Source organism: Engraulis encrasicolus, chromosome 4 (assembly GCF_034702125.1).
Source record: "Engraulis encrasicolus isolate BLACKSEA-1 chromosome 4, IST_EnEncr_1.0, whole genome shotgun sequence".
Classification (NCBI taxonomy): domain Eukaryota; kingdom Metazoa; phylum Chordata; class Actinopteri; order Clupeiformes; family Engraulidae; genus Engraulis; species Engraulis encrasicolus.
In genome coordinates this window covers 17,897,041-17,907,040 of record NC_085860.1, presented here as the reverse complement: position 1 = coordinate 17,907,040, position 10,000 = coordinate 17,897,041, and the positions used below count along the sequence as shown (strand labels likewise).

The 10,000-nt window shown below is 51.6% G+C and overlaps 1 protein-coding gene across 1 annotated transcript in view; it reads right to left on the bottom strand.

Moving 5' to 3' along the window:
- Positions 1-1,206: 1,206 nt before the first annotated feature.
- The window catches only part of zfpm1 (zinc finger protein, FOG family member 1), a 157,641-nt gene continuing 148,847 nt past the window's right edge, over positions 1,207-10,000 (bottom strand). Inside the window, exons 8-9 of the mRNA XM_063196826.1 lie at positions 8,571-8,813; positions 1,207-7,733 (exon numbers count right to left, since the gene is read on the bottom strand). Of these exons, the coding sequence (XP_063052896.1) occupies positions 4,624-7,733; positions 8,571-8,813 (3,353 nt within the window). The 3' untranslated portion in view covers positions 1,207-4,623. The remainder of the gene's footprint in view (positions 7,734-8,570; positions 8,814-10,000) is intronic.

Below are 10,000 nucleotides of genomic sequence, written 5' to 3'. Positions count from 1 at the left end.
CTAATATAAAGGTCCCAAACAACAATATCTATCTATTAATTAACCATTAGTTATCCTCAGCCAACTCTAATATAAGGGTCCCAAAACTCAATATTTAAGTATTAATTAACCATTAGTTATGCCTTACTTTTGTATTAAGTAAGTGTTAATTTTGGTCCTTAGTTAAGTATGACCTGATAGCTACTTAACTATTAACTGTGTCCTTACTTATCTATTAGTTAAATAATAATATGCTATTAACTTGTAACACAAGGTAATAGTTATCTAATAGTTAAGTAACTGCTTGCTAATGCATTAATAACAATTAATATGTGTCTAATGTGGCATTAAGTAATGATTATTAACCCTTACTTAAGTATTAGGTTGTAACTACTTTACTGTTAATTATGGCCCCTTATTTGGAAGTGTTACCGAGAAATTAACTTTTACATTGTATTCAACATTCCTGATCAGTTACTAGTTCACTCCAGATGGATAGGGCAGGAACACCTTTGTATTGATGTTGTCGCAAACACGGACTTGACCTGAAACCAATTAGTTAAAGTATGACAACCACACTGACGACAGCACTACAACATAACATGTGTGACTGATCTTGAGGTGAATCACATTGACCAGGGCTGCAGTGCTTTATTATGACATGGTGCAGTGTGTGTCTGTTCTGTCCCTCTTGTCTGGAGTTTTGCCCTGCTAGAAACAAGAGTCTGGGGACAGAAGATTTAACGAAAGACGGGAGAGGAGAGGAGAGGAGGGGAGGGGAGGTGTGAGAGAAAAGGATGCGCACACAACAGAAGAGGCAGAGAAGTAAGGGAATAGAGACAGTGATTGCAAAGGACAGGCAACTGAGAGAGAGAGAGAGAGAGAGAGTTGTGTGAATGAAAAAAGAGAGAAGAGAGTCTAAAGGGACGAGCAGAACAAATGAAAGAACAAAGGGTGAGAGACACACGAAGAGAGAGAGAGAGAGAGAGAGAGAGAGAGAGAGAGAGAGAGAGAGAGAGAGAGAGAGAGAGAGAGCAGGCAAACGGGCGGAAAAAGGGAGAGAGAGAGAGAGAGAGAAAGAGAGACACAGAGAGAAATTAGTGCGTGTCATGTACCAAGGTGAAGAGCAGAGCCATGGCCCAGGGGGTCAAGAAAAGGTTAAAGGTGGAGGTGGACAAGGAAACGTGTAGCCCTGTCAAATGTCCCTGCGGAACAAGGAAACGTGCAGCCCTTTAAAATGTCCCTGCGGAACCTTTATTTCCCATGCATAGTTTGGACAGCTGTGTAGTGGAACCTTTTTTTCGTTGATGTGTTACTGTACGTTTTTTGTCTTCAAAAACAAAAGAAAAGAAAGAAAGGAAACAGGAATTGCCATTCTTATTTTTTGTGTCATCGACATTATTATTCACAAAATATTTCAATGAATGTTAGTTTGTGTTTAAAATTTGTTGATCAATCAATCAATCAATCAATCAATCAATCAATCAATCAATCAATCAATCAGTGTCCTCCAGAGGGGTGATGGGTGTGGACAAGGGAAAGTGCTGTAAAAACATAAATACCGTACAAAAAAGCATCTAAAAACTAAAAACTTACAGCATTTTCTTTTGTACAACACAGTGCAATAGGAGGAGGATCCATTCGAGTAGTTGAAATAGCATTCCTTCAGCACTGGTTTCAGCCGATCGATCGCCATGAGTTTTAACAGGAAGAAGAAGAAGAAAAAAAAAACACTCCAGGTTGAGGAACAGTGAGGACTCACATAGACTGTAAACACTCCCTAAGGGGTGGATGGGGGTGGGGGTGGGGGGCCATGTGACTAATACATACAGCACCGCTCAAAACACCACAAACAGCAAAGACACCCCCTCCCCCTCCCACTCTGCACTCCTCTCCCAATGTCCTCCATCATGTGTCCACAAGGATAAAACATCTCATGTTTCGTTTCCAGTTTTCAAGCACAAGGATTGCTGGGTCCGTCCGTCCGTTGGCGGCTTTGTTTTATTTGTTTTTGTAACACAGGAGAACAGACTTGTGATGGAGTCGGTGGTGGGTGAGGGGCTGGGGTGAGGTGAGTTGACACCGTGAGTAACGAACAGGAAGTCCACTTGGTGGGCATCTGTGATTGGACGCATGGGAGGGAAGTAGCCCATCATCTGGGTTGTGTGTGTGTGTGTGTGTGTGTGTGTGTGTGTGTGTGTGTGTGTGTGTGTGTGTGTGTGTGTGTGTGTGTGTGTGTGTGTGTGCGGAAAGGAGTCATTGTTAAGGCTTTTGTCAGGTTAGCCAGGTTTGCGAGGAAGGATTGCGTGACGCTTTTCAATTCAGTGGCTGACCACCTGACTGTAAACTGGCAACGTGTGAGTGGAGGAGCAGAGAGAAATGTACAGGGGGGAGGCTGGGGGGGAGGGGGCTGACATAGCCATCAATCCTCCTTAGTTCAGATTTGCCAGTGTTGGATTCATATTATGCTTCATTTTCATAACGGGGTAAGGGGGTACAAGAGACAGAATTAAAACTCAAACACAAAAAAACGGAACACTCAAATAAACAACACAGAACTCCCACACCAGTGCAAGTCCAAACATTGCAGGTCTGTGATCACATTGACGTTTGCCCCCACACTGGCTGTTTTTTTTTTCTTTTTCTCTTTTTTTTAAGAAAAGGGACGCAAGGTTTGGTCCTCACCAGGACACATGACCAAATACTGAGAGAAAAGGCCTTTCATTCATACACGCACGCACGCGCGCGCACTCTCTCACACACACACACGCACACACACACACACACACGCACGCACGCTCACTCACACACACACGGCCTCAGGTCTCACAGAAACCAGTTAAGGACTAAGGATCTGCACACTCCTCCACTACCGGTCAGGAGTGGCTAAGTCCCTCTGGTTGCTGGGAACATACAGGTAGTTTAGAGATTTACACTTCCAAATGAACGAACATAAAAGGACCCACTTATCTTTCTTCTGTTTTTAACACACTTGAATCGATGTTGAAATGGTTCCTTTTTCCACAGTATCAAATAAAAATGTACAAATAAAAATACAAATATATATATATGTTCTGTCAAAGATGTTTAGGTAGTATTTGTTTGACTTGAAATCAGTAAGGACTGAAAGATAAATATTTTACATTTACCCATACAAGGAAATATTTCTTTTTTCTTTTTAGTGATATTTCATCATTATCGATAGCCTTCATTAACTGTTCTAATTCTGCACTTCGGCAAAAAGAGAGTTTCACTTCAACTTTAAAACTGTAGTTTTCAAAAAATAAAAAAAATCAAGAAATCATGTGGCGCAGACATCATATACCTGTACAAAGCCACCAGGACCAAAGAGCAGTATGCCCTTCCCGCCACTGGGGGGCAGGGTGGCCACATAAGGTCAGGTTAAAACAGTGGGTCACATCATGGACAGGTGCTGCTTTCATAACGAAACAAAATGGCCGATAAGATCGCGCAGGGTGGATCCCAATATGTGGACTCCTGTCCTCGGGTTGTGCTTGTGGCCTCGCGTTTCACTGATGCCCGGCCTCCATGGAAAAACAAAGTTTCCCAGCTGTCGGCCTAAACACAACAACTTTTGGGGGACTATTCTTCATTCACCATCCCGTTTGCAAATGAAAAAATGACATAAGAATTGAGCTTTTGCAAGATATTGAAATACATGTCTGGACACGTAAGGAGGCAAGTAAGCAAGGGAGGACGGGAGTCTGCAAATTGGAATGCACACACAGTCTCAGTGACTCAAACAAGTCTTACTGAGTGACCCGCAAGGACACCTAGTAGATTAGACTTCACACAGGTCCACATTTCAGTTTCTAATACAATGCAACAACGAGACTGGAGTATCCGCCACGCAATGATGTATGTGAGAATGTGACTTAACAGGTAGCATATCTTCTTCTCTCAATTAGTGTAATACAAAGTTGACCCATAAAAGGAAAAAAAAACAAGGACATGAATGAATGTCAAAAAACAGTCACCATAGTAACAACACCAGCGACACATCAAAGGAAATGGGATAGCGGTGGGTAAGGGTACGCTAGGTCAAACGCTAACCTTCCCTCCCACCCACATACATACACCCTTCAGATCACTCAGAAGAGCGAGTAACAGTCCTACTCCTGCTGCGTGTTGCCAGGCTCTTTGACCGGTCCAACAGAGCAGGAGGGCGTGATGAGAGCACTGTCTGAGAGGCAAGATGGGGTGCCTGAGTCTCCACCCCTTGCTGTCGCCTCATGGGGCCAGGGGAGTCAATACAAAATGACTGGGCTTGAAATGAGTGGCCTTACGACGCCAATCCAAGTCTTTAAAATCCACTTATGCACCACATATTCACCGCGACTCGCCCCGTTCACCTACCCATGGTCAGGAAGTAGAGGGCGTGGCTTGGGTGCCCGGTACGCTGGGGGAGGACAGAAAAGATAGAAAGGATAGGATAAGGGAGGGCGTCTTAGGTTTATGAAGGGGCTCAGAGTTTGAGTTTGGGTTGGGGTTAGAAGTTTGGGCGCACTGTCCGTCTCAGGGGATGGAGTTGTAGGGTTTTTTGAGGGGCGTAAAAGTCTGACTGGGGATGGGAGGTGTGGTATGGGCATAAGGTCTGGGGAGAGGAGAGGGGGCGGTGGGTTCTCACTTGACATGCTCCGCACTGTGGGACGAGCAGTAGTACTTCTTGTGGGCGATGAAGGTGGAGAGGCTGCTGAACTTGATGTTGCAGAGGCGGCAGTAGCGCGTGTTGCCATTCTGCATGGACGCCGCCACGTTGGGCGTGGAAGCCCCCATCGGCCCAACACCCGCCACCGCCCCCGACGCAGCCACAGCCTTAGCCACAGCCACCGGAGTCAGGACCGCGCCCAAGGGAAGAGGCTTTTCGGGGGGCGTGAGCGGGGCATCTCTGAGATGAGTGTCCACAGGAGAGGGGGACGAGACAGTCAGCTGGAGAGCCCCAGCAGGGGGGGACAGGGCCTGGGGGGCAGATTTGGGAGAAATGCCCCCACTGCTGTGACCGCTAGTGCTCGCACCTCCAGGGCTTCCGTTGACTAGTGGAGAGTGAGGGGAACCCGGGGGGTCCCTGCTGCGTGGCCCGCCGTTGATGCTGTCCCTGCGGGAACGCGGGCTGGGTCGGGGGGACATGCTAGTGGCTCCAGTGGTGTCTCGGGGACTGACGCTAGAACTGGGGCTGACTGGAGGTGCACCTGTCGCGGACGCTGCGGAAGCCACCGCCGCCGTCGTCGTCGTCGTCGTCATCACTCCCCCCTCCCCTTGCTGCATGGAGAGCACCAGGCCATGAGTCACGCGCAAGTGCTCCACCAGGTCAGTGGTCAGTGCCCGGCCCGGGGGGCAGTAGGGACACACCACTGGAGCTCCCCCTGCTGGCGGATGTAGCACAGGAAAACCGGGTGTGACGACGGGGGGTCCTTGTTTGGCCGAGTGGGCCGCCGCGTGTAGCGGAGTAACGCAGGCGACCTCAGAGGAACCAGGGTGGGAGGGCAGGGGGGTTCCCGGCACGGCGGCGCCCAGAGACGCCTTCCCCATGGCGGCCACCTTGGGCGGCAGAGGCCCCTCTTGGGGGTGGGGGTGTGGGTGGGAGTGGAGGCTCTTGGGGGAGGTGGAGGCGGGCCTCTTGAGCCGCTGCAGCTGCTCCAGGGTGTGGGGCTGCAGGGTGGTGGCCGGGCAGTAGTAGGTCTTGTGCGCCAGGTAGTTCTCGATGCTGTTGAAGCTGATGCTGCAGGCGGTGCACTTGTGGTAGTCGGACAGCGGCAGGACAGGAAGTCCTCCTCCTCCTCCCCCACTTCCTGTTCCTGTTACGGCTCCTGCTCCTCCTCGCGACGCTCCTCGCACCCGCGGCCTCTTGCTCAGATCGATAGGCCCTTCGCCTTCCGGACTGGTGCTGCGAGACTTCGCTGGCATCGCCATCGCTACGACGGCTGCGGTTCCTCCCGACGAGGCGTTAGCAGAGAAAGTGCCCGCTGACGTCACTTCCTGTTTGATGGAGTGCATGCCAGCAGCGGCAGCCTGGGCTTGGGCCATGGCTTGGGCGCCGGCGGCCAGCGCTTGGGTGCGCGCCATGTGGATCTCGTACATCTTCTTGCGCTTGCGGGTGCGGATGGGCTGCGGCATGAAGGCGTTGGTCTTGGCGGCGGGCGGCACGCGCTGCTGCGTGGGGTCGTGGCGCGAGGCGCAGTAGAAACGCTTGTGCACCAGGTAGTTGTCGTGGCGACTGAAGCGGATGTTGCAGGCCACGCAGAAGGTGCGCGTGGGGTCGTCCTCGCCAATGTCGTCGTCCGGGGTTACGGAGCCAGGAACGCCGGCGGCGGCACCTGTTGCGGAGGTGGTAGCGCCAGCACCAGAACCAGCACCGGACCCAACGCCACTGCCCGGGCTTTGGCTGCCCTCGCTGGCCCGACCCCCGACACTCCTGGCTCCTCCACAGCCTTCGCCCTCTGAGGACGAGGAGCATCCCGGTTCCCTGGAGCCTCCACTACGGGGCTCGCTCTTTACCTCCGCCCCCCCACCAACTGTGGCCGACTCGGTGTCGTTAGGGGAGGCTGAGGCCGCTCGGCTGCCCCCCGACGCTCCACCGGAGCCGGAGATGGGAGAAGCGGCAGCGGCCGAGGCCGAGGCCAAGGCGGAGGCAGAGGCGGACGGAGGGTTAGAGGTGCCATCTTTGGGCTGCTGCTCCCGTTCCCCTTGGTGATGCCTGCTGGAGCAGTAGAGCCGCTTGTGCACGTAGAAGTTGTTGATGTTGTTGAAGGTGATGTCACACTCGAAGCACGTCGCCCCCTTGTGGACCTGGGCGGTAGGAGGAGGGCCGGCGGTGGTGGCTGTTGGCGAGCCTGCCGGGAAGAAGCCGCCCTGCTGAGCCTGAGCCGCAGCTGCTGCTGCCGCCACCGCTGCTGCTGCTGCCGCCGTGGCCGCCAGCTGGCCGTGGCCCTGCTTCAGCCGGCTGTGCACCATCTCCGACATCTTGGCCAGGATCTCGGAGGCCTGCGGCATCATGGCGGCCGAAGCCTCGGAGCCGAAGACGTACTGCGGCAGGAAGACGGCGCCGCCGGGCAGGGTGGAGCCTCCGGGGCTGGAGTGGGCGGGGCTGCAGCCGGGGGTGGGGCTGGTGGGCTCGGCCTTGACGGCTGCCACGCCCCCCGCCGGGCTTTTCGGGGAGGTGGACTTCTGCGAGGAACTGCTGTCACCGCCGCCGCCGCTGCTGCTGCCACGGTGATGGTCTCCGTGGTGATGATGTTGAGCCGTGCCGACTCCTGCTCCTCCTCCTCCTCCTCCTCCTACCCGGTCGTCTTCGCCCGCGTCCCTCTCCGAGCCTGCGGCATCGTGCTCCACATCCGACTGGGGCTCCTCTTTGACACGAACGCCAACAACACCGTCTGGAGGAGAACACCCTCCACAGGGGGTGGCAGAGTCCCCGTTGGTGCCCGGACTAGAGGAGTTGGGCCTGGGCATGCCGGTGGCTAACTCCCGGTCCTGGAGGTGGTGGTGGTGGTGATGGTGGTGGTGGTGTGTTGAGGAGGAGGAAGAGGAGGAGGAGGTGGTAGAGGAGGTGGAGGTGATGTTTGTGGTGGTGGTGTTGGAGTGGTTGGCTGCCTGACGTGGCGTGGGACTGTGCTCGGAGTGCATGCGCTCCTCCAGGTGGGTGCGGACGTGCTGCTGCAGGAGGGCGGGCGTGTCGGCTGCCGCCCCGCACACCTGGCACTTCAGAACGATCCCAGAATCCCCTGGGCTCAGGCCTGCCAATCACAAGACACAGGGGTAGAAAGAAGGGGGCGGGATGGACAGACAGAGAAACAGAGAAAGAGACAGAGAGAGAGTTGGAGTTAATGAGAGCCTATGCTATAAACCTTACAGTCACCAAACATGTAATGGCCCAGTCTTTTTATTCTATTTATTATGGCTTTCATTAATTAATGTCCTGGCAATGTTGTAACAATGTATTTTAGTATTTTTTAGCAATGAGTGACACAGGAGAGAAGGGGGCAGGGTGGGACGGACACAGACATAGAGACAGAAAATTGGAGTTAAGCACAGGCCATGTCATAAACCTTATAGTCACCAAAAATGTCATGACTTAAAGTCTGTATGAATGAATGTAAAGTCTTAATCGATTACTTAAGGCTTTCATTCATGTCATTGCAATGTACAGTAAAATGATGTAGTTTTTATTATGATGTAGTCTTTTTTAGCAAATGAGTGAACAGGCCTGCCAGTGGGCCCATCTGCACAGAGAGGCTACAGAACGAACAATTCCTTGACTTACATATGTGGTACATTTCCATTTATTCCAATTATATTCTTATTGGTGCAGTGCAACTCACCGGCCGCTATGGGGAGCTTGGTGGCCGCAGGGCCGGGAGAGTAGTGCAGTGTAGTGTAGTGTAGTGCAGTGCAGTGTAGTGCAGTGCAGTGCAGTGCAATGTAGTAGTGTAGTGCAGTGTAACTCACCGGCCGCTAGAGGGAGCTTGGTGGCCACAGGGCCGGGGGAGTAGTGTACTAGTGTAATGTAATGTAGTGTAGTGCAGTGCAATGCATTGCAGTGCAATGTAGTAGTGTAGTGCAGTACAACTCACCGGCCGCTATGGGGAGCTTCGCAGCACCCGGGCCTGGGGAGTAGACCTCGGGGCGCCCCCCCGGCTGGCACGCCATGTGGCTGGTGACCAGGTGGCTGTACAGGATGTCCCGGGTGGTGGACACGAAGCCGCAGCCGTGGCACACGCCGCTCAGCGTGTCCGTGTGCACCTTCAGGTGACGCTCGCAGTTGGCCTTGGTGGTGAACGCCGACAGGCAGATCAGACACATGAAGGGACGCTCGCCTACACAGACAGACACACATGACGCACGCAGACAGACACACAGACACACGCGAGCATACACATGTAGCACGCGCACACACACACAAACACAAACACACACACACACACACACACACACACACACACACACACACACACACACACACACACACACACACACACACACACACACACACACACACACACACACACACATAAACACACACACACACACATAAACACACACACACACACACATGGAAGGAGGGGACAAAAAAAGATTCAGATAATCCACGTTTCCTGAATGCCCAAACAGCTATGGTCCAAAATCAATCCCTATCTGAGGCCAACTGCTATTTTAGCCTGCAGGCGCTAAGCTTGGCTACCTCGGGATTAGCCTCCCTTTAAGCTTCTTCCTGGCTATCCCCACAATCAATCACACAGTCTTTTAATGCAGTTTACTATGTTTGAAAAGTCGTTATTTCGGCCATCTTTGACACTCACTATACCAATGCAAGTAAACAGGGGTGGGAAGACTTTTATTGCTTGATCTGTATTCAAAACCATGTAGTTGTGCGACGCTTAATCTATTCAAATGATTCTGTGAAAGATCTCTCTTTCTCGCTCTCTCTGTGTATGTGTGTGCGTGACGTCGGTATGTGTGTGTGTGTGTGTGTGTGTGTGTGTGTGTGTGTGTGTGTGTGTGTGTGTGTGTGTGTGTGTGTGTGTGTGTGTGTGTCTGATGAGAGAGTCAGAAGTACGAATCTATATTCTACATTAGGAGGAAGCAGATGGGGTTTATGAGGTGCCAAGCACTCTCCACAGCACACATGTACATGGAAGTATGCAGATGTCAACACACTACATTAGCAACCAAAAAAAGACATGGTTACGCCATGCTTTTCCTTGGTTACGCTATGCTTTTCCTTCACTACGCCATGCTTTTCCTTGGTTACGCCATGGTTTTTGCATGGCTTGTCACGACTCAATACCTCCGTGGTAGAAACACTTTAAATATGTAACCATGTGAAAGTGCCACACGGGTTGAAATAGACCCCAGGCAGAAATACTGTAAGAGGAAAAAAATAATAATGGAAAAAAAATTGATAAAATAAAATAAAATCAATATAAAATAAAATAAAAATCTAAATCAAATAGATAAAACTAAATAAGCATGTGCCAGTAAGCCACTGGCTTCATGCGATTTG